Raw genomic sequence first — 22,433 nt, 5'->3', positions numbered from 1 at the left:
TTTTTTCCCTCGTGACGGGCTTGGTTTTCTGATCCATTTTATCCATTGATTATATCTGAAAGTTGCTCTTGCATTTGATCCTTTAGCGTTCTGATCAATATTTCTATCCCTTTTTTTAAATGTTCTTTGCGTTATCTGCATACTGATGATCAATAATGTCATCTTTCCAAATGTCTATGAGAAGGGCATGGCTGATAAAGATTTTCATTCATAATCGGCAGGTATCTACGACACACATGCATCCATAATCACAAAGCTGACTAATTTAAAGATAAATTAAGAAAATTTAAAGAGATTTAAGCTAATGTAGTTCCACAATTATTACCTTCACAATGTACATATAAAACTAAGATCCAATCTAGGCTGCAGGAGACCGCATACATCGGCCAAACAGGATAGAAAAGGAACATCCTCGATCTTTTTTTTCTGGTTTAGAAGGTACAGATGTCTCTGGTAATGGTGGGGAAGGTGAATCAACATCCTTTCTTTCTTGAAATCTTCCGTCGAGATTCGAAGCATGCTCTTGACATTCACTTTTCTTAATGGAAATTGTGACCTGCAGAGCGGGCTTCTGTTCAAGTACTTGAATCCTATCCTCCCAAATGAGGCCGGAAGAGCCTTGCCTCCTAAATGAAATCGATGATCTCGGCAATGCATTCATTGATCTCAATACTTTCTGTCTCTTGTCTCTCTCTCTTTCTCTGTGTTTGTCTTTGTGTTCATCTGTCTTTGTTTCGTGTCTCACTCATGAGGATGATATTAAAAGGCTTTCCTTCTTAAACTAACAAAACTGTTTTTTGTTTTGAGGTTGTTTTGCTCTCTTTAAGTTTGTGGCCAGTTACTCATAAATAAAGCCACAATTCTATTGGAGGAGAGGGAGAGGAGTTATTCTTAAGTGACTTGGCAATATGAATAGGCATTGCAAGTCCAGCAGAGATAGTAGTTTTTGAAGTCGTTAATAAAATTCTAGATTACATTGACCTTATCCATCCCTTGGACCCCAGTTCATTTCTGTCTGTCTTTTTCTTTTTTTTCTTTTTTTTCTTTTTTTTTCTGTCTTTGGTTGAGTAACTATGATGTCAAGTGCTAATAAATTACTTTAAAATGTTATTTATGACTATGAAAAATTAAAGCTTCATTATGTAATTAATATAATAGTTAGGTGTGACATACAATGCAAGCACTAATTAATAATCGAAAGAAGCATCTAGAAGTTCAGGAAACGCTGCCTGCATCTCACTATCTTGACCCAAGATAGTATCCACAAAAGAAGTCATGGAAGATGAAGAAGCTTGATCATGAGCCAAGTTATTGTTCCTTTGGCCTCCAATATTAATGGCTGATGATCCAAAATCACATGCCTGAGTTGTTGCCTTCGGGTTGTGTTCACTTCCACCAGCAAGTGTGGGAAGAGCTGATGATGATGACATCATTGTTCCATGGAAATCTTGTTCTTGCTTGAGTTTATCAGCTGACGAAAAGGGTTCATGCAGAAGAAATTCACTCCAGTTAAAGGAAGAAGATGGTGTAATTTGAGCCTCATGATGAGATTGCTGGCACAAGTAAGTTGGCTGAGAGCTTAATTGATGATCAGTGGCATGAGGAGAAGATGATGATGAACAAGAGGAAGCTACTTCATTCAAAAAGTGTGGTTGCACTTGCACACTGTCTTGATTGATTTCTTGAAACTGAGCCACAATACCCAATGAAAGAGTGCTAGCAGTGGAATTGTCTGATCCTATAGGGTTCATCATCATATTGGAATATGTGTTGACGCCCAATGGAAGTCCTGTGATGCCTGAAGACGGCTCTGATTTGGGCACGAACGTGTTGTTCAAGTTCTTAAAAAAGGACCCGAATTGATTATCGATGCTTGGGAGGCTGCTGATGTTTCCATAGTCAGAGAGGATCTGAGAAAAAGGTTTATGGGTTACAGGGTCAATTCCCATTTTGGAAAGCTTCTTTTTCAACTTAGTGTTCCAGTAGTTTTTGACATCATTATCTGTTCTTCCGGGTAGTAGCTTTGCAATGAGGGACCACCTGCACTACATAAGCATGGGGTTAACTTAAGAGCACACTTTAGAGCTTAGAGAGAGAGAGAGAGAAAGAGAGAGATTATGCATGCAGTTCTAACAGAATACAGGCTGTTAAAACAGTTGTACATAGATATATATATATATATATATTCCAGTTGGCTGTAATTTTTGTTGTGATCTTCTAGAACTTCAGTCACATAAGCTCTTTTCGCATCAACAAATTCAGAAAACTCATTAAAAACAATAAGATCCAAAAGCTTCCTTAAAACAAACCAAATCACCAGGAATTATCTGTCATCTTCTTACATATATCTGCAGGATCTCTTGTTAAATCAAAACTTCTAGATCTTTAAATTTGATTGATGTTTTGATGTTAATCTTGGTTGATCTCTTGGTCTTTTATCTACTTAAACTAGTTGCTCTGGTTTTAGGTGCATTTGGTTTGCATTATCTTGAAGCCAAGTACTATTGAAAGGAGAAAATAAGTAAAAGAAAACTCCACCTGCTGCCTATAGCCTCATGAAGGTTAATAATATGCTCTTCCTCTTGAGGAGTGAAGCTGTCATGTATGAGGTCAGGCCTCAGGTAATTAGTCCACCTAAGCCTGCAGCTCTTCCCGCATCTATTAAGTCCTGCAAACAGACTCATGCAAATACTCAATTTAGAAACTTGTATGTATGAATATGATGTCAATAATACCTGCATTAAAAAAGTTAAGCATAAAACTTAAACCTGCTTTCTTTGGAACCAAAGTCCAATTTCCAACTCCGTGTTTCGAAATGTATGCAAGAAGTTTGGCATCCTCTGCTGCAGTCCAGATGCCTCTTTTCACGTTTGATTTATCGCAGCAAGGTGGCCTTCCCATCGAGAGAGAGAGAGAGAGAGAGAGAGAGAGAGAGAGAGAGAGAGAGAGAGAGAGAGGTGAAGGTGAATTATGTAATGGTGATGCAAGTTCCAAACTTTGCAAGTACATTTAAAAAGAGGAAAGGAAAGGATTAATTAGCAAAGAGAATAGGCAAGAAATGCATGCCATTCGGCTCTCAATTAACCAGAATTGCATGAACATTTTCATCTCTTAGAAAACGGTTTAACATGACATCACAAAACTATGCATCTCTCTCTCTCTCTCTCTCTCTCTCTCTCTCTCTCTCTCTCTCTCTCTCTCATGTGTTGGCTCCTGGTGCACTCTACCCAGGTTCAAATTGGGTAGATTATTTGGTTGAGGCTCAAGCAGAGTAAAATTAACTGTCCATGTACAATTTAGATAAAAAGGGCTTTTCTTAAGCTTAACAACAATGAAACTATTGTAAACTAGGGGTGGGCATCGGGACCGGAAAACCGGAACACCGAACCGAACCGGTGAAAAAAAAACCGGAAAAAAACCGGTTGACCAAAAAAGTCAACAAACCGGACCGGAACCGGACCGAACCGGTTCCAACCGGTTCCGGTTTCGGTTTTACATCTTTCCGCACCGGACCGGACCGAACCGGACCGGTCATATATTTTATATTTTATATTTTTACAAATTTTTAAAACATAATGCCATATTTTAACTTTTATAATCACTAATTTTCCAAGTTCAACTTCAAAAAATTTCTAAATGTATGAATTGGATTATTTGTTCATTTTTAAGCTAAAAAAATAAGTTATTTATTATAATTTTTATAAAAAAAAATTAAAAAAATAAATTTTTTTTTTCAAAAAAAATTAAATTAATAAAAAATTAATAATCCGGTTCAAAACCGGAACCGGTCAGAACCGAACCGGCCGGTTTTTGAAATTTTTTTTGCCTAAACCGAACCGAACCGGACCGGTTAAATAGTACCGGTTTCGGTTCCGGTTTGAGGTGTGAACCGGACCGAACCGGACCGCGCCCACCCCTATTGTAAACTAGGCCACCCTTTTGTACAAGGGTTCACGGTCCGTATACAATTTTCATCATCATGCAAGCGAACCTAGTATGTAAACATCTTATGATGGCATTTAGCAGGCACCCATTATGGAGTCAGAAAAATGTACTGCGAATTTAGAATCCTGCTACAAGGACCTCATTTTGGCCCATAATTTTTCACATTTCATTTCCAGGGTTTTTTTTTTTTTGGGGGGTCTAATCACAAAGAGAAACGAAAAAAGTTCATAATCATCACCGTATACAGAACTGGCTTACGCTTCAATTCTTCAATGCTTGGTTATTTCACATGCACGCCACTAACAGGAGCATTGGAAAGAAACCTCATTTTTTACCCAAATTTGTTTATAAATATATCATCCTTTATACCACTAAAAATAGTGGAGAAATTAAAGCTTCATCTTTGTGATAGTAAACTGCTCAAGTACTGAATATACTATAAAAGTTTAATCCGGGCAGCACCTCTAACATATATATCTCACTATGGCCGAGCTCGATGTTATATACAACAAAGCATTAACCCCTCTGTATAGACCCAAGAAGCCAAATAACTGCAAATATTGACCTCCCTAGGATGAACACATATTGCAACTCTTCCTACAAAACCCAGGAAGACCCTTCGAACCCACCATATATGTAGGGTTCTTTTCACATTCACCAGCTTTGGCCCATAGGGGGCAGTTGTCATTCTCATCCGCACAGTCCCCGCTAACTGCATGCTTTAGTGACTTTTCGAAGGATCTCACATGAATCCACTTGGTTGCAGACCATTTCTCACCCTCAATGACAGGGCAGCTCCCATGCAAGCTGCTTGGATCAGTTGTTGCATCAGGATGAAGACTGAAGAACAGCAAGGCATCACCCTTGTAGGGTTTCACTGTCAGGATGCAAAAAAAGAACTTCACAGTCAAACGAAATTATGATAGGAGACACAAACGTAGTGGATAAATGATTGTGACATGAGTAAAATAGCATAACAGCACAATCGATGTTCAAATGAATGAATTTCAATGGCTACGTAGCTCGTTCTCTGACTTAAATTGATATATGAACTACAAATGCAGGAAGAAGAATATTCACAACCCCCTTCCTCCTCTCTCCAACTCAAAGTGAATTAAGATAATAATGCTGCCTACATGAAGTACAAAATAGTAAGAAAGAATATTCACAACCCCCCTTCCCGCATTTACTGTACTGGACATGAATTAGCTAAATAGTGATACACATTTGTGAATTAGTTATAAGAGAACTATAAAAAAAAATTCAAATACATTAGTTTATGTGACCAAATCATAAAGTGATACCTGAATAGCCTTGTTTAGCACAATCAGACGCGTCATCATCCTTAGATTGAGACATTTGCGCCTGTTGGCACATAAGAAAGAACAATAAAATTCAAGAGGTAGGGGAGAAAAAAGAACAGGAGAACCCAGTGATGCAAGTAACCATTTACCTCCGTATTGGGAAAGACAGTTTCCCCACCCTTTTCAACATTAGAGAGATACATCAACACAGTGGCAACACGGTGGCCACCCAATTCTTGGTTAGCCTTGTCATGAAAATAATCAAAATGCGGTTCGTACTTTTGGCCATGTTCATAGTGCAGTATCTGAATGGACTCCCCATTCTCTGATTAAATAATAAAATAGTTCAATAAAGATGAAATAAAACACTTTCTTAAAAGTCCAACAAATCATAAATCAACAGCACGTCGGAAATTTACCAATTGGAAGAAAGGTCCATGCAGCAATCCTGGCCTCAATGTTAGCAACTACTTCATCCTTTAAGGTGAAACAAAGAACACCAACTCAGCCTTCCGAGTTCAAAAGTCAGAAAGAGTAGAATATATAGTAACAGAACATGGATTGCAATTTCGAATACATGCTTAACACATGACTACATTCACCACACAGTGGGATTGGACCTCAGAGCACAGTAAGAAAGATAAACACTTGACAGCTAAACAGAAGTAGGAACTTCTCTTCTTTCCAACACAAACATTAGAAGGTATGATCAATAATCCCATTCAGAACTTTTGTACTATGAAGAACTACAACGTAAGTAGATTTAAATCAGATGCAAGAAGATAACCTAGCCTTGCACTGAGTTCCATTCCCACCACATAAATATATTCAATAGAATTGTCTACCAAACATGCCATTATTATCAGACTTTTTACTGATCCATAACTTGGACAACACCAAAGGAAGCTTAACAATTCTGCTGAAATGTAGGTTCAAAACTGCCTAAAAGACTAGTATGAGTTGTTGAAACTACCACGAGCGGGTATAATTCAATGTGCAACATGGTAAGATCCACTGACTTATATAAATCTTCTATTTGTAAGCAATTTACATGAATCTTCAAAAGTATATCGAATCACATAAACTGAAGAAAAATAAATCATACCGCGCTAAGTGCATTGATTTAAACAAAACCATTCAATGAAGTAAAACCATTAGTTCAAGAAAGCAAAGGAATTAACAAACCTGAGATTTCTGAAGGAACATTCCGGAGCTTGTCCGGACTTCACTCTCTATACTCTTACCAGACTCATTATCAGCCACCATAGACTTCTCCAGCTTATTCTTTGCCTGCCCCAAAAATTCACACAAACCAAATCATATTTAAAACTTCATTATTAAACAAAGACTCTAATTACTGTTTTGGACGGACTAAAACTGCAAAATGTAACAAAAATATGGGGGAGAAAAATAATTTACAATCTCGATTAGATGATCACATTCCTCCTCAGAAAGAAAACCCTTATAAAGAAAAGCCCTGCACATTGTTGATCACACAAAAGACGAAAAAGAAAGAAAAGTTAAAGCAAACAATAGAAATAATCAAACAATGATAAAAAATAAAAAATAAAGAGAAATTCAGCAAAACGTAATGGAAATGCAATTGAGAAAAAGAAAACCTGGGATGCCACGAGAGTTGAGTGACCCGAGTTGGATCGAAGGTAGCAGAAGAAGCGCCTCTTCTCAGTCTAAGCACCGATCCCTCCCTGCAATGCAAACAATGTTCAGACAAAATGATTCAATGAAAATACAAACATGTATGTAGAGAGAGAGAGAGAGAGAGAGAGATACGTTTTCTTCTCCTCGATCAATATTGGGATGCGACTTCTGGAATAGGAGAGATGAGGGAAAATGCAAAGGAAACAAAGAGACAGAGTGAGCAAAAATCGAGAATCCATGAAAAAAATCTAGGGTTTTGGCAAGGTCTGAAATGTACAGAATTGGAGAGAAGAGAGGGAAGACTGGTTTTATGGTGGAGAAAAATAACAAAACGGTGGGTGTATTGTTTTGCAATTAATTCATTGAAATGTCAAAGGACTCTGTTTGGTGGGCAAATGGGGAGGTGAGTGTGTGGGTGGGGGTGTTTCGTTTAGAACTTTCTCTTGGTTCAACTTGAGACAAATGAATGGGGCGCCCACTGAATATCGTCGGTTTTGTTGGTTATTGTATTGTCAGTGGTCGCACTCGCAACGCCGTTGTTATTATTTTCTGGAAGCTTCCTAAGAATTTCAAGAAAGCGGTCGCACTCGCAACCCCATTGTTTTCGTTGTCCAACAAATACTTACCGACAAATATTGGGCTTTGGAATCTTGTGGGTATGTTTCAAGCCCACCTATTCATTGTTGGGCCAGTTAATTTTCACCCATGTTTTTACTTTTACGGACGTTCAGATGAACTAATGCATGTAGCGCAAAATTGTATTGTTTTCTACAAAATGACGACGACGCAACACCAATCAACACAAAAAGTACAGATCGAACGAGAAAGAAATGACTATATTAATTAGCATGCATGCATATGTGTTGTTATACAATGCATGTGATTATATGAGATTAAATTCCCGAGAAGAATGAAAAACACACGATTTACGTATCATTTCTAGCCTTAAATCATCAGCAGCCCATGATTTTCTTAGCTGCGGCAGCACGCTTAGGCTTCTCCTCCACAATGCCGTCGTTTCCGGCCAATGCCCGGTACTTGTCCTTCCGAGTGAACGTCGTGCACTCGTACGACAAGCTCGCGGCGATGTTCCTCTGTATGTAATTCGCCACCTCATGGCTCGACTTCCCGGCCCCACACGTCAAGTCGTACGGTAACTTATTCAAGAAGTTCACTTCATACGCCGGGCTAGGGTTCATGAAGAAGTAAAACGGATCCATCCCTTTCCACCCTCTGGCCGTGGTGCCGTGGAACATGCTCATCCGGTTCGACATCGCCACCGGCACGAGCTCGTCGGTCAGCTCCGCGAACAGCGCCGAAAACCTTAGCAAAAACGGCTCACGACATGTCGTCCCTTCGGGGCATATGACTAGGTCTCCTTGTTCAAGTAGCTTCTTGATCATGTTGGCGTCGGTAACTCGGTCACGGCTGAGCCGGACGGTCTTGATGGGAGAGATTATCTCCGAGAGACGGGACAAAGAGTACGTGACAGCCGGGATCGGACGGCCTAAGGCGGTGGATAGAAAAATCGGGTCAAGGAGGGTTCGGTGTGAGCAAATGAAAAGAACTCCGCTTTGGCCTATCGATTTCTTAGCGGGAGGAGGCGGGGTGCCTTTGATGTACACCCGTACGCCCAGGGCCCAAAAAGCGTAGTATACGACTGGCATAGGGAGCAGTGAGCCTGCTGCGATGCGCAAGCAAGCTAACATGAAGCCGACGGGGATCCAAAGAATTGTGAGCAGAGCCATGAGCGGCGTTGGTTTCTGGACGAGCCGGCCGTCATGAAACACTATCGGCTTCGGCAACTTGTCGTGGCTTACCGGCTCGACTTCCGGCTTAGCTGGAACCACGTAGCTCTCTTTGCAAAGCTTCATGAACGGAAAATCAGTTTTCCGGTCTCCGAGCCCAATATCCGGGGCCGAGGACGGGTCAGTACCGAAGGCTTTGTTGAGCGCGTCGGCTTTGTTTTTTCCGACTGTAATCCCGGGGCTGAGGACCCACCCTGTAGCTCGGCCTCTGTACGTGGAGATCTCTGTCCCGAGCACCATGTCCGCACCCAAAAACTCCTTCAAAAACGCCTCCACCATGATCCTCGGGTTCGCCGTCAAAACGCAGCGTTTCCCGCAGGAAGAGAAGACTCTCCACGTCTCGGAGTGGAGGTCAGTTGAGTAGAATTTCGGGAGAACCGCACGTGCAACAGATTCGATGTCGGAAACTCTCATGCCTGCGAAAGTTGCGAAAACGAGGACGCGGATGCCGGCGGACTCAGAGACACAGTAGTACAAAAGGCCGGCGAGTGGAGATGCGAGTAGTAGAAAGAGAAGCCTTAATATGCCTCCGACCTCAAAGGCCACGAGGGCGAAGTAAGGGAAGGAGCTGCGGCCTCTGAGCAGAGTGCCGTCCATGTCCGCCACCACAGTGTGCTTTTCGCGACCGATTGACGGACATTGGTGGATTGTTGGGAAGGTAGGAAGAGAGCGTTCCTTTGTCGTCGAGGCCATGCTGGGAAGGAAGGAAATTAGCCAATTTAGCCAATGTGGCTATGGAAAACTGGTACTAATAATAATGTTAGTGTTACTTTGTTATTAGCACCTGGCTAATTGGGTTGAGTTGTGGATATTTATAAAGTTTTGGTGATTAAATTGTAGTTAGACAAAATGTTTTGGCTTATGAGACCAATGACAGTGGCGCCGAGATTTCCGAAACGAAGTGGGGAATGGCGACAAAATCTTCGGATTCGCCGATGTGGTTAAGCTAATTAATACGTGTGTGTTGTGTGTTAGGCTTAATAATGAACGAGAAATAAAGAAAGATGCTGTAAATATTAGGTTATTAGCCATGCATGACGAATATTTGATCTCTATCAAGTTCTTAATGTTTTTAATATGCGTTTTGCTGAAGCACTTCAAAATTAGGGGTAAGCATCTTCGTTTAGCTCGCCGTTGTTTGTCGTGTTGTGCCCTCGTCTTTGTCTGGATCCTAAGGTGATGGGATGTTGCTTTCATTTCTTTGTCTTTGATCGGCCCACCGGTGTCCCAATTACCATAATCCCATATAGTACACATGACTTTTCAAACTCGTCATTGATGATGAAGAGGAGAAGGTTGAAAATTACAGGACTTCAAAATTATGAAGGAAAATATCAATCTGGTGTTAGTTGGACTAGCTTCGATTTTGTTACCCTTTTCCGTTACTTTTTAACTTTGGCAAAAAAAATATAAAAATGAAGGAAAATTAAAATTTTATTATGTTATCAAGGATTTGCATTGATATATTTTATAAAAATGGAGTGACGTGACATTTCCGTATGAAATTCAATGAGATTTAAATACTTGTTGTTCGTGCTATCGATATATTGGTGGGAAAAGAAGACCAGTTCTTCATCAATGGACCATAGATGTGATCACACCAGGCACTGTGGTCTGTTGGTGGTGCGTTTGGTGTGTAAGTAAGTAGAGAAGATACTAGATAATAATAAATGTTATTTGGCCTTTAGAGGAGAGGTGAAGTCACAAACAAGCCGAGGATATATGCATGAGGTTTAAAAAATACGCGTGTAATTGGTGAAGCTAATGGAGCTGAGTTTAAAATTACTTTGGTACAAGTCAACTTTTTGATTTTTGACTGTCAAACCTGTCTTTGATGATAGAGAGGAGAAGGCGAAACCTACTACAACTTTAGAGATTTAAATGCCATCTGTTCATCATGTCAATATAATATGGTGAGAAAAAAGGCGCTATTATCTTCATCCATTTTAGACGGATAATTAACAAAAAGGAATTGTATGAAAATAATTTGAAATCTCAAGTGATCTTCGTGTAATATCTGAAATTGGGACTACATGAACTAAATGAAAACTGATAAAATTACCATTTGGCCTTTAGAGGAGAGGTGAAGTCAGAAACAAGGCTGAATGTGGTTAAAAGAAAGCCATGTAACTGGTGAAGTATTGAGCTGAATTTTGATTAGTTTGGCTCAATATTATTGTGTTTGATAGAAGGTAGAAATGTAGGGAGCATGCTGCTAAACAGAATTTGCAGACGAATCGATGCCATTTTTATTCATTTGATATTTTCTCAGAGTCTAGTAATGACCACCAAATTAAGAAAAGGACACAGTGATAAAGTATAATCTTTAAAGAAAGCCTGGTTGCACATGAAAAAGAAAGTAAAGAACCACATGGAACAATTCAAGAAAAGCAGAATCCCACACGGATAAAGGCGAAAAATAAAAAGAACAAAGAGATCAATGTGCCAGGGAAGGGAGAGACAAACAACAGGGTTCGTTCGTATTTTCTGTATTGTCCATGTCAAAATTTTCTTTTTCAAAAGTGCATTTCCAGGTAAAGTTGCAGGCATTTTTCAGGTCATTTCAGACTGCAGCATATAAACAAGAAAAGAGAATCTGGAAAAGCGTTTCAGACCATCCCATCACCACACCACACACCAATAGCCGGAGGGCCACCTTAAGAACCTCCCAGGACAAAGAACAGACGACAGCAAGGGAAGGGTCTATACCCTTCAATTCTTTTTCATGGTCGTTTTTAATTGTTCAATTATATGTTAGAAGAGGAAAACATGCTTGCGTAAAAAACATACCATGCAATGGTTTAAATGAAATAATCATGTGAAGAAAAGATTCATTGAGAACATGAGTAAGCGCCAAGAACGTCACAAGAATGATTGCTAGAAATCATTTCCTTTCCCATCAAAATTCATCAGAAAAATTCAAAATCTAAATATGGACCTGATGACCGGTTTGAGTCGGTAGCTCCCTTGTCATTTTGAGGCACTGCAGACTTGAATGTGTGATTTAGAACAGCAAGATCAAATGGTTTTGGGATCTCTGGAGGGTGTGTGCTGCGAATGAGAGCCCAATTAACATTTGCAAAGAAGGGGTGCTGTTTAATTTCTGTAGCACCTCTTTTAAATCCCAGTCTCTTTTGTGGGTTCTTTACAAGCAGGCCCCTGATCAAATCCTTAGCAGCAAAACTGGCATTAGACCCATCCGGAAACTTGAGCGACTGACCAACCACGTTGAATAGCGTCTCCCGGTTTCCATTGCCTTTGAATGGTGTCCTCCCATGCAGCAGCTCATACAAGAAAATACCAAATGTCCACCAATCAACAGCACTACCATGGCCATCGCCTCTTATTATTTCAGGAGCTAAATATTCATGTGTTCCGACGAATGACATAGAGCGGGCATCAGTTGGCTCAGCAATAAGTACAGGCAATGAATCTGAATTTCCCGAAGTTGATCTTTCACTTTTCTCCTTGGTTGATTTGGATCTTAGAAAGCGAGGCTTAAAGCAAGATGGTTGCAAGCAAGAAGGCTGAACACAAACTGGTAATTTGCAGGCTGGATCCAAAATACATGATGGCTGAATACAGTATGAAGAGATTCTACAAGATGGCTCATCACTAGACGGAACAAGAGTAGGATTCACATAACATCTTAATGATAAATCAAAATCAGAGAGCATGATATGGCCATCCTGCCTCACCAGCACATTTTCGGGTTTTAGGTCCCGGTACACCACTCCCATCATGTGAAGATACTCAAGTGCAAGAAGCACTTCTGAAGCATAAAACCTGCAAAAGATAATGAAACTATCAAAAACCTAATTTACTTTTCAACATAATAATACGGTGACAGTCCAAAGTGATGATGGTGCAAAAGAATATAAGTTCACATGACTAAATAAAAGGCTACCCATCAAAGTTTCAATCAAAAAGAGTTAATGAAAGTCCTAAACTTTGAATGCAAAATTGGTTGGAAGGAGAGAGCTTTTCCCCTGTGCCAACAAAACAGAGCCCATCTCCATCACAAAGTAGAACAAAAACAGAGCCCATCTTTATCATAAAGTAGAACAAAAAAACAAAATAAAATCATATATAATATGCTAAGCTGCAATAGCTGAGCTAAAAGAGTTCACTTTTACTATATAACATTCGGCTAAGACTTAGGCTACAACGTAATGAGTAAATATGAACAATTAGCACTAACCTCGCAGCTTGTTCAGTAAAATGCTTCCCCGGCTGGCGCTGCCGAAGCGTATGAAGATCCCCACCACAGCAAAACTCCATTAACAAGCAAGAAAACTTCTCCGTCTCAAAATTCGAATAGAGGGTTGGAAGAAATGGATGGTCCAACAAACCCAATATGTCTCTCTCAGTCTGAGCTCTTATCAGCTTCTTCCTCCCAGCCAACATGCCTCTGTCCATTACCTTCATGGCGAAAAGGCAACCAAGCCCTCTCAACTCAGCCAAGTACACGCTTCCTATATCCCCACAGCCGAGCTTTTTCAGAAGCCTGAAATGGCCCAGACCCAAGTCCCCATCTTTGGCTTTCACGCATTGTATCGCATCCCATCGCATGTCGTTGCCTTTGTGCGGCTTCGATGGGCAAAAGCTCCGAAAACTGCCCTCATTCGGATCGAACCTGCTGGAATTACCCGCCTGGCATAGAGTGCTTTTGTCACTATCGTCTTCGCAATCTACGATGGAGGACTCAGCATTTTCAGAGTTCTTGTTAGCTTCCTGAGTCCCATCGCTGACCTTGGTGCTGCTACTCACGCTGTTATCAGACCCAGAAACGGTGCTGCTACACATGCTGATACTGAAACTGTTTTTGAAGCTAAGATCTTGGAGGCTGCTGATGACAGATTCACTGTCATGGGTTTCGACGGTATTGGCTGGTTTGTCCATGGTTGAGAGATTGCAGATGAAGTGTTTGGTAAAAGTTCAAAGAGAAAAAGGATGTGGTTAAAAATGGGGGTTGGTGGTCAAGGTGGGAGATGGGGTATGACCGAGGTGGTCAAAGAGAGGGCGAGAGAGACGCGGGCGCGAAGAGAGCTGAGCATAGGGACCCAAAAGAGGCTGAATAATAAAAACAGTATTCAAATTTGAAATGAGAGTGTGAGTGTGGGAGGAACGGGGTGGTGAGAGACCCAATGACTGGGTTGGGGTCTGATTCCATTTCTTACTCTCTGTCCCAGAAAATGTTACAGCTTGGAGACAAAAACAAACACAGAGAGAGGGGAGAGAGAGAGAAGAGAATCCCTGTTTACGAGGACGACAAAAGCCCTTCAGATTTTTCTAATGAGCAAAAGTGCAAAGCCAACATAGTTTAAAGTACAAAACCCCCTCAGCCAATACCGTTATGGCGTTGCTCTGGTTTGAGTTTTTGGTGTAATCTGATAAAAACACCAAAAGATCAAGTTTTGGGTTGGTGGGTGGGGACATCAACTGGGAAACTTGTCCTCTCATTAGTACATTGTATTTGCTGAAACGGTGGACAGCAAATTTGCTTAGTGTAATTGATGCAGTGTTGATTCCATTGGATATTTCCATCATCTAAATTTGGCAGGAGAAAGAGAAGGTATGGCAATCCACCCTCTGGACAATAATGGCTTTTTTTCTATGTATATGAGTGTAGATTTACTAAAAAGAAGCAATTTTGATTTTTGGATATCTGAAAATCATTGCAGATACCACAATAAGCAACTCATTTATTATTTTTGTTATAAAAAGAGGAAGAAATATCACCATTGTTGTCGTAACCATAACCATTATCTGGAAAGAATAAACAATGCACGAAAACTGATACATTAATTGCCCTGATGGTTATCTGAAAGTTTATATTACACAAGCCTTTCATCATAATTGACTCATTGTCCAATTGTTGTGAAGCTTTACGTTTCTGATTTCTCTTCTAGGAAAGGGTGGCCTTAAAGTTGGGATAGTGTTACAGATGTTTTATTTTCTGCTTAATTGGCCTGCTGATAATTACTTACCATCTGCTTAATTGGTGATTTTCCTCCGCTAAAGCAATCAGACATTGTATTCATTTTCATGATTGTCAACAGAAGTGGTCAATTCCCAAATGGCATTTCAAGTTTGTTGCTTAAAGGCCAACGTAACCAAGATCCTCTATTAATTGTCTCCAAAGATTGTCCACATCAAAACTTGAAGTACAATCTAAGAAGAAGCACAGTTTAGCTTTCACCTATAAATGTAGCATTTAAACATTACGTTTCACCTGAATGCATCCGAACCATGAATCTCCCAGATTTTATTGCTGTTTTCTTTCTGTTCCTAATGTGGAATTTTCTGTTATTTGGTAATTTCATAGAAATAATATGTTTTGTTTCCATAGTTCTTCTGTTAGTTAAAGTAGATTCATATTTTTCAATGTCAACATTGCCCCTGAACTTTATTATGCACTGGCACTAAATCATAAATCATATTGCAGGACATGGAATGGCACATACCGTTACATTTGACATACGCAATAAGTGCCCCTTCCCCATATGGCCAGCAACTGCTCCCAACAATGGACAGCCAGTGATAGCTGATGGCGGCTTCTATCTCCCTGCCGGTCAGACTCGGCGCATTTCTGCCCCTTGGTCATGGAACGGTCGGATTTGGGCCCGAACTGGATGCAACTTTGCCTCAAACTGGAATCCTGCATGTGAAACAGGAGACTGTGATGGGCGCTTAGCATGCAATGGACTAATAGGCACTCCACCAGTGACATTAGTGCAAGTTTCGCTTCAAGGTGACAAAGACAGGCCAAATTTCTATGATGTGAGCTTGGTTGATGGATACAATCTTCCTGTTGCAGTCTTGTCAAAGCCAGTAGCATCTAATTGTGGCATTGGAGGGTGTTTGAAGAATTTGAAAAGTTGGTGTCCAGAAGAACTGAAGGTCTTAAACTCCAAGGGGGAAGTGGTGGCTTGCAAAAGCGCTTGCTTGGCTTTTAACACTGACCCGTTTTGTTGTAGGAATGAGTATGGAACCCCAGCAAAATGCAAGCCAAGTGTGTACTCAAAGATATTCAAAGATGCTTGCCCTTCTTATTATAGCTACGCTTATGATTCACCCCCTCCATTGGTGACTTGCAAGTCAAGTGAGTATGTGATCACCTTTTGTCCTTCAGGCTGGGGCACTGGTGCCTATACCTCCATATAGAGTAGTTTGCTTCATTTGTGGTAATCTAGCTAGTTTCGCATTTGAATAAAATGTAATTTTCATTGTATCAGTATAGTTTTTCTTTTGGGTGGAGTATAATTATTGCTTTAAATTGCAATGGTTATGCTAAACTTGGACTTTGGAATTGGATTTGTATACAATATAATAATGTTCCTCATGTAACTATTGAGCACGTCGGAATCCTCACTTTAATTGTCATGTTTATCTTCACTTAACTCTCAATTTTTTCATATTTACTAGCTAACTATTGCAGGAGATGCTACAATGATTAAAAAAGTTTAAATCTAATATTTTCTCTCTCTCTTATTGGATAGTGGGATTGAACCCCACCCACAACCCCCCATTAAGATGTCCCAAATTCGAAATCCACCCTCCTTGATTTAGAAAAAACCTCTCTGAACTTTTGAGGGTGAAGAATTAAGGTCCAAACCAAATATAAAAAGTAAATGAAGAGCCAAGGCCCAAATAATGTTGTTATTGTTTGGGTTCACTTGTGGACCTTACAGGTATAGATACGGGCTTTGACAGTGCGAATATGTCTGAAGTGCGCGAGGCCCATTTATGCCCCACAGCCCATATCAACATCGAAAACCTTCGCATTAGGGTTTCGAAACCTCAGCCAATAGACCTATATAAACACGCGCTTGTAGAATTCAGAAACATCGTCGTCTTCTCTTCGATTTAGGGTTTGGTTTCAACATCCGCACACAAGCAAAAAAACAAATCCTCTTTTTTCCTCTGTCCTCCGGTTTTCCTTTTCTGAGAATCGAATTTCAAATCAGCTGATGAGACAAAAAACTGCAACAATATGATGGATACGCTCCAATTTCCATGATTCTTTGTATTTAAGTCTCTGATGATTTGTTTCGTTCCTTCATCTTCACCAATTTTTTATTATTTATATTCATGAATTTTGTTTTTTTAATTTCCAAGTGATATGATGAGGAACTTATTGGTCCGTGTTTCTGATTTAACCGTGACCGACAAACCTTAACCAACTCTGATCGCTCTTTTATACATACGCTCAATTTAATTTGAAGTTTTTGAAAATTTTCATGCTTTTTAGTGGTTGCTCTGTGATTACCTGCCTGAAATGGGCAATATACGCTATTCCGATTATTACATGACCGGAGAAACTTCTAGAGAATGTATGAGAGTTACTGCTAAATTTTTAGTGTGTGTTTTTCTTGTTTAATTTTCATTATGCCTGTGTTATTCTGCAGTGATGAATTCTGGATAAATTTCACATGTCAGACTTCAGAGATTTCACAATCAATGAGAATTAAAATTCTAGTTTTCTGAGCAGAATTTGTTGATTTCATGAAACTGTTTTCAATTTTGTGAAAAAAAGTTTGAAGATTTTGATTTGTATGTAATGTGACGTGAGATTTCTGTCTCGAATTCTCATGCTTTTGAATGGGAGCAAGAAGTAGTTATGATTGTAGATTCCCAAGTAAGCGTCACAAAGCAAGCCATGTAACGTTGACCGGTCCTCCTTCCCATTCGTGGGAGGGAGCTCCTCCGTTACGGGGCGGTCTCATATTCCATTGCCTTGTGGAGCAGAGTTGCTGCCTTTACCATTTGGGACATGCCATGAGACGTACATTCTGTTTTCACGCATCAGGATTTGAACAATTCAAATGTAATTTCTTGGGCCTTACTATTTTTCGCCACAGGTTTAGGCTTTTACCTTTGCCAGTATAATTGATTCTAAATCAGGATGAGTAAGATTTCTTAAAGATTGCACGTTATGAATTAAATGAAGTTGAATTTGCTGGCAGATTTCACTGGTTGGACCGCAGAAATTTCACCAGAACAATGACCAATACCTTTTAAATAATGTGGTTGATATTGCGTTATTGATTGGGATAGTAAAATAGTACTATCTTGTTGCAACAAAGTTTTTCTTCAGGCGAGTTAATATTTTGAAATTTCATGATAAAGGTGATACCATAAAAATAGAAAATCGAACCTATCACCTTAAGTTGAATACAAACATCCTCTCTTTATATATGCATATTTGAAACATCCTCTCTTCATATATGTATATTTGGTGCGATTGTCCAAAGTTAGGCCATCTTTAGTCATAGTACTAAATGTAGTACATGGTTAAATATTTAGCTCTCTAAAATATTAATTTTTTAAAGAATTGTGCATGGTTAAATTTTTTCATCTCCAGCTATGATGAATGGCTATATTTTAGGGTCCTTCATATTTTATTATTTTGAGAAAAACTATGGTACAAAACTCATACATTCCAACTTTGTATTGTTTAATTTTATTAAACTACTATTTAAAGACAATATTCCATGACCAATAATTTTTTATAATTTTTTTTAAACAGCACTTGAAAACATTTAAAAAGATGACCATATTTATTATTATTATTATTTTTAAAAGGATGGGTTTCAATGGTCTAACCTCTAACGGTCATAACTAGTAATTTTTTATAATTTTTTTTATGAATTGAAAACATTTAAAAAGGGGACCACATTTATTAAAAAAAAAAGGTTGGGTTTCAATGGTTTGACCTCCAATTTGCACGAGATGATTCGTACTCTTACCCACACTTAATAATTTATCTTCTTTAAAAGCCCATGTATACGGCCCCCAAAAAATTTATCCTAGGCCAAAACTAGGTTAACTGTGGCACTCCTAGTTCTAAATGTGCTAACAAGACGTGAGGGGTCAAATGGTAAAAGACATTGTTTTCAATAGATTATAGATAATGGTCAAACACGGTTGGCTGGGAAAGGTTCTTTCTAATTACCAAAATCAAAATTTAGTCGTGGAAGGTTGAAGGAAACTGCGTTTCTCTCAGATGGAGTGCGTCATATTTTGTTTGCGCCGTGAGTCATCTTTCTTGATCACCAAGAGAAACCTTCTCTTCTTCGTTATATAAATACAAACTCGTCTGTGTAATAGCAAAAAGAAATCCAGTCCATAGTCGTTTCCTTCATCAATTTCAACAAACAGTGCAGTAGAGGAAGATGATGAAGATGGGGGAACTGTGGACACAGATGGGCTCAGTGATGGCCAGCATGATGTTCGCTTATGCCATGTTCAAACAATTCTTCCCAGACGATCTTGGCAACATCCTTGAAAAATATACCCAAAAATTGGTGGGTTATGTCTACCCTTACATCCAAATCTCCTTTGATGAATACACAGTTGAGTTTTTAAGACGCAGCGAAGTTTATTCTTCCATCCAAAGCTACCTCAGCACCAAGTCCTCCACCAGAGCAAAACGCCTCAAGGCTCACGATGTTAAGGGCAGCAAGGCCCTTGTTCTCGGCATGGACGACAACGAAGAGGTTACCGATGAGTTTGAGGGCATCAAGCTTTGGTGGATTTCAATGAAAAGTGCGTCTAAAGAGTCATCTTTCTCCTTCTATCCTGAGTATGAAGAGAGGAAGCAGTACAAGTTGACCTTCCACAGACGCCACAGGGATATTGTGATGGGGTCTTATCTTGACCATGTGAGGCAGGAAGGGAAGGCAATTGCAGTGAGCAATAGGCAGCGCAAGCTTTACATCAACAATACAGGGAAGGGCTCCAAGTGGAGCCACGTAGTGTTTGAGCACCCTGCAACATTTGAGACCTTGGCAATGGACCCGAAAGACAAGCAATCGATCATCGATGATCTCATGAAGTTCAGCAAGGGGAAAGACTACTACAAGAAAATTGGTAAGGCTTGGAAGCGTGGATATCTTCTATACGGGCCACCGGGCACGGGCAAGTCTACCATGATCTCTGCCATGTCTAATCTCATGAACTATGATGTCTATGATCTCGAGTTAACTGCTGTCAAGGACAACACAGAGCTGAGGAAGCTGTTGATTGATATAACTGGTAAGGCGATTATCGTGATCGAGGATATTGATTGCTCGCTTGATCTTACCGGACAACGGAAGAAGAAGAAGCAAGAAGAGGAAAAAGATGGGGATGAGAAGGACCCGATTCCTAAAAGGCCTGAAGAAGAAGAAGCCACAACAAGCAAGGTCACTCTGTCTGGGCTGCTCAACTTTATTGATGGGATTTGGTCAGCTTGTGGAGGGGAGAGACTGATTGTGTTTACCACAAACTATGTGGACAAACTTGATCCTGCTCTCATTAGAAGAGGAAGAATGGACAAGCATATTCAGCTGTCCTACTGTTGCTTTGAAGCATTCAAAGTGCTTGCAAGGAATTATTTGGATGTAGAATCACATGAGTTGTTTGGAACCATCGAGCGTTTGTTGGGAGAAACCGATATGACTCCGGCTGATGTTGCTGAGAATTTGATGCTCAAATCTGATACAGAGGATGCAGACTCTTGTTTGAAGAGCTTGATTGAAGCACTCGAGGCTGCTAAGGTGGAGGCAAGAGTGAAGGCAGAGGAAGAAGCAAGAAAGAAAGCAGAGGAAGAAGCAAAATTGAAGGCAGAGAAGGAAGAGAAAGAGAAGGAAAAATATGGTAATTCTAAAGATGAAGTGAAATGTAATGGAACAAAAGATGAAGTGAAAGGAACATCCGTTGCAGGAGTAAAAGAAAACGGTGTGACCCCTTGAAGAAGTCATTATGCCCATTGAACAAGGCATTAGGCCGTTACCTCTTGAAGATGTGACTTGTTGTCTTTATTTGTCATATGAAAGATTTCAACTATAAATATATTTGTTTTGCGAGACAATAGGGGATATTCATTAATGAACATGGCAATTACAGAAAATTGGTGATAACAACACCCTACACAGAGGGATCCAACCAAACCAATAGAGAAGGAGGATAACCACTCAACTTCCTCCTACATTGCTCCACCAGTCCATTATTCATTAGTAGACCTCCAGAATTTCCTAAGTTTGCAGAACCGAACGGCATGACAAGCATCCTCATAATATTTTCCACGCCTTGAACAGACCTGAGACGAAATCACCCTCCGCTTGAACAAATGGACAGCAGTTGGCAATATGTTGGAGCTTGCCCGCCATATCAGCATTTTAATCTTATTTGGGACACGCCCATTAATCTAGTGACTTCTTGTTCCACAGAGACTTGAAATTTCCTCCTTGAGATCTGGCAGTTTTGGTATGCTTTCCATTGAAAGCCATCCCTTTCTGAAAATCATCAATCTTTAGACGAAGAATCAATGAAAAGGTGTTAGTGTAAATAACCCACAAAAAAATGTTCCTCTTGATTTAACCATTAACGACTCTATAGGGTTCAGGGTTGAACTCTATACTTCTTTAGATTCAATCACTAAAGGCTCTACACGTGTCATGCACGTGAGCCACTTAAAGGAAGTTAATGGACTGTATATAAATTGTAAACTTTGGATAATATAGTGACCAATTTGAAATTTTGTGTAAAACTTAATGACAAAAAAGATATTTAACCCAACAAAATATCAATTCTCATATTCTTATGAGAAATTGAGATTTTGTTTGTTTGTTGAGAAATTGAGATTTATGTGGCTTTCCAAAAAGGTTGCGCCCCTTTCTTTAAAGTAAGTCTATGCATTTGGTCGCATCTCCATGTCTTTGGATATAAGCTTCTGATCTTGATGATGCAAACTCGTGGTCCAACCAAAATTTTCTTCAAGTCCCCACAACCAACATTACACAATTTTACACACCACAATAAATAACAACAACTCACTTATTGTTGTAAAAGTCTTTATGTGGAGCTCACTAACTATTCATTACTGTTCATTAACTATTCATTACTGTTCATTTGGCGGCTTTGATAGAGTTTGTCTGTCACGGGTGAATAGTGATGAATAGTGATGAATAGTGATTTTCTCAGCCTATAAATAAGAAGAGAAACGGAAAGAAAAAGAGAAGAAGAAAAAAGAAAGAAAAGAGAGAAGAGAAAGCAGAGAGAAATTTTCCTAGAGAGAAAATTCAGTGAGCCACATATGTTGTAAACACTAAAGTTGTAGCCACAGATTTTTATAGTGAAAGGGTACCGCTGCTGCTCTCCGAGGACGTAGGCATAGCCGAACCTCGTTAAAAGCTGTGTCTTATCTATTTTACGTACAGCTCAATATCCGCACATATCTCAGGTTATTTTATAACACGTTATCAGCACGATAGTCTCTCTTTTTATTTCTGAAATTTTTCAATTCAACACTATGTGGTTATTTCTCTGTCTCCTCTCTGTCATATGTCTACTCTTACTTTACAGCAAATTAACCTACTTTAAAGGGTGGTGCGGGATTATCGTCCACGCCTTTACTGTCATTAAAGTATGGTGCGGCATTAACGTCCATACAGCAATTTAATTTGTGAATTTACTTTACAGCAAATTAACCTACTTTAAAGGGTGGTGCGGAATTATCGTCCACGCCTTTACTGTCATTTAAAATATGGTGCGGGATTAACGTCCATACAGCAATTTAATTTGTGAATTTACTTTACAACAAATTAACCTATTTTAAAGGGTGGTGCGGAATTATCGTCCACGCCTTTACTGTCATTTAAAATATGGTGCGGGATTAACGTCCATACAGCAATTTAATTTGTGAATTTACTTTACAGCAAATTAACCTACT

The 22,433-nt window shown here is 39.6% G+C and overlaps 6 protein-coding genes and 3 non-coding genes across 10 annotated transcripts; 5 read left to right on the top strand and 4 right to left on the bottom strand.

Moving 5' to 3' along the window:
• Positions 1-1,133: 1,133 nt before the first annotated feature.
• LOC117622673 (transcription factor MYB35) lies at positions 1,134-2,901 on the bottom strand. The gene is made up of 3 exons (XM_034353432.1): positions 2,769-2,901; positions 2,539-2,668; positions 1,134-2,040 (listed from the first exon to the last, which is right to left on the bottom strand). The coding sequence occupies exons 1-3, from the start codon at positions 2,899-2,901 to the stop codon at positions 1,188-1,190; spliced, it is 1,116 nt and encodes a 371-aa protein (XP_034209323.1). The 3' UTR covers positions 1,134-1,187.
• A 1,446-nt stretch (positions 2,902-4,347) lies between these two features.
• LOC117622171 (probable prolyl 4-hydroxylase 7) lies at positions 4,348-7,422 on the bottom strand. The gene is made up of 8 exons (XM_034352750.1): positions 7,041-7,422; positions 6,869-6,955; positions 6,669-6,726; positions 6,435-6,539; positions 5,669-5,726; positions 5,399-5,574; positions 5,250-5,310; positions 4,348-4,822 (listed from the first exon to the last, which is right to left on the bottom strand). The coding sequence occupies exons 1-8, from the start codon at positions 7,145-7,147 to the stop codon at positions 4,515-4,517; spliced, it is 960 nt and encodes a 319-aa protein (XP_034208641.1). The 5' UTR covers positions 7,148-7,422; the 3' UTR covers positions 4,348-4,514.
• Positions 7,423-7,861: 439 nt separating this feature from the next.
• LOC117622169 (glycerol-3-phosphate acyltransferase RAM2-like) lies at positions 7,862-9,409 on the bottom strand. Its single transcript, XM_034352749.1, has one exon. The coding sequence runs from the start codon at positions 9,407-9,409 to the stop codon at positions 7,862-7,864; it is 1,548 nt and encodes a 515-aa protein (XP_034208640.1).
• A 2,104-nt stretch (positions 9,410-11,513) lies between these two features.
• LOC117620624 (serine/threonine-protein kinase D6PK) lies at positions 11,514-13,874 on the bottom strand. Its single transcript, XM_034350745.1, has 2 exons — positions 12,918-13,874; positions 11,514-12,502 (listed from the first exon to the last, which is right to left on the bottom strand). Exons 1-2 carry the CDS (start codon positions 13,616-13,618, stop codon positions 11,626-11,628), a joined length of 1,578 nt encoding a protein of 525 aa, XP_034206636.1. The 5' UTR covers positions 13,619-13,874; the 3' UTR covers positions 11,514-11,625.
• A 205-nt stretch (positions 13,875-14,079) lies between these two features.
• On the top strand, positions 14,080-16,078 carry LOC117620626 (thaumatin-like protein). Of its 2 annotated transcripts, none has more exons than XM_034350748.1 (2): positions 14,080-14,291; positions 15,165-16,078. In XM_034350748.1, exon 2 carries the CDS (start codon positions 15,173-15,175, stop codon positions 15,881-15,883), a length of 711 nt encoding a protein of 236 aa, XP_034206639.1. In that variant the 5' UTR covers positions 14,080-14,291; positions 15,165-15,172; the 3' UTR covers positions 15,884-16,078. The 2 variants fall into 2 exon arrangements, with proteins under 2 accessions (XP_034206639.1, XP_034206638.1); XM_034350747.1 differs by lacking the exon at positions 14,080-14,291 and adding an exon at positions 14,966-15,032.
• A 601-nt stretch (positions 16,079-16,679) lies between these two features.
• Positions 16,680-16,766, top strand: LOC117623633. The gene has a single exon (XR_004585162.1). It is a non-coding gene; the product is annotated as a small nucleolar RNA Z199 (small nucleolar RNA).
• A 208-nt stretch (positions 16,767-16,974) lies between these two features.
• Positions 16,975-17,063, top strand: LOC117623638. The gene has a single exon (XR_004585167.1). It is a non-coding gene; the product is annotated as a small nucleolar RNA U54 (small nucleolar RNA).
• A 55-nt stretch (positions 17,064-17,118) lies between these two features.
• On the top strand, positions 17,119-17,213 carry LOC117623639. The gene has a single exon (XR_004585168.1). It is a non-coding gene; the product is annotated as a small nucleolar RNA R64/Z200 family (small nucleolar RNA).
• A 1,496-nt stretch (positions 17,214-18,709) lies between these two features.
• Positions 18,710-20,612, top strand: LOC117620625 (AAA-ATPase At3g28580-like). Its single transcript, XM_034350746.1, has one exon. The coding sequence runs from the start codon at positions 18,895-18,897 to the stop codon at positions 20,452-20,454; it is 1,560 nt and encodes a 519-aa protein (XP_034206637.1). The 5' UTR covers positions 18,710-18,894; the 3' UTR covers positions 20,455-20,612.
• The last annotated feature ends 1,821 nt before the right edge of the window (positions 20,613-22,433 follow it).

Source organism: Prunus dulcis, chromosome 3 (genome assembly GCF_902201215.1).
Source record: "Prunus dulcis chromosome 3, ALMONDv2, whole genome shotgun sequence".
Classification (NCBI taxonomy): Eukaryota; Viridiplantae; Streptophyta; class Magnoliopsida; order Rosales; family Rosaceae; genus Prunus; species Prunus dulcis.
Note: the sequence above shows the minus strand (reverse complement) of the source record. Positions and strands in the feature narration are given on the sequence as shown.

What these genes read in the sequence shown, in the direction of transcription:
- LOC117622673 (XM_034353432.1), bottom strand. Translation starts at nt 2,901, where the DNA reads ATGGGAAGGCCACCTTGCTGCGATAAATCAAACGTGAAAAGAGGCATC. An exon ending in TTTGGTTCCAAAGAAAGCAG is followed by an intron (nt 2,669 to 2,768) that starts GTTTAAGTTTTA and finishes GTCTGTTTGCAG; the next exon opens with GACTTAATAGATGCGGGAAG. An exon ending in CATGAGGCTATAGGCAGCAG is followed by an intron (nt 2,041 to 2,538) that starts GTGGAGTTTTCT and finishes TATGTAGTGCAG; the next exon opens with GTGGTCCCTCATTGCAAAGC.
- LOC117622171 (XM_034352750.1), bottom strand. Translation starts at nt 7,147, where the DNA reads ATGGATTCTCGATTTTTGCTCACTCTGTCTCTTTGTTTCCTTTGCATT. An exon ending in TGTTCCTTCAGAAATCTCAG is followed by an intron (nt 5,727 to 6,434) that starts GTTTGTTAATTC and finishes TTCACCTTAAAG; the next exon opens with GATGAAGTAGTTGCTAACAT. An exon ending in TGCTAAACAAGGCTATTCAG is followed by an intron (nt 4,823 to 5,249) that starts GTATCACTTTAT and finishes GCATCCTGACAG; the next exon opens with TGAAACCCTACAAGGGTGAT.
- LOC117622169 (XM_034352749.1), bottom strand. Translation starts at nt 9,409, where the DNA reads ATGGCCTCGACGACAAAGGAACGCTCTCTTCCTACCTTCCCAACAATC.
- LOC117620624 (XM_034350745.1), bottom strand. Translation starts at nt 13,618, where the DNA reads ATGGACAAACCAGCCAATACCGTCGAAACCCATGACAGTGAATCTGTC. An exon ending in TTTACTGAACAAGCTGCGAG is followed by an intron (nt 12,503 to 12,917) that starts GTTAGTGCTAAT and finishes TATCTTTTGCAG; the next exon opens with GTTTTATGCTTCAGAAGTGC.
- LOC117620626 (XM_034350747.1), top strand. Translation starts at nt 14,969, where the DNA reads ATGAATCTCCCAGATTTTATTGCTGTTTTCTTTCTGTTCCTAATGTGG. An exon ending in GTGGAATTTTCTGTTATTTG is followed by an intron (nt 15,033 to 15,164) that starts GTAATTTCATAG and finishes ATCATATTGCAG; the next exon opens with GACATGGAATGGCACATACC.
- LOC117620625 (XM_034350746.1), top strand. Translation starts at nt 18,895, where the DNA reads ATGATGAAGATGGGGGAACTGTGGACACAGATGGGCTCAGTGATGGCC.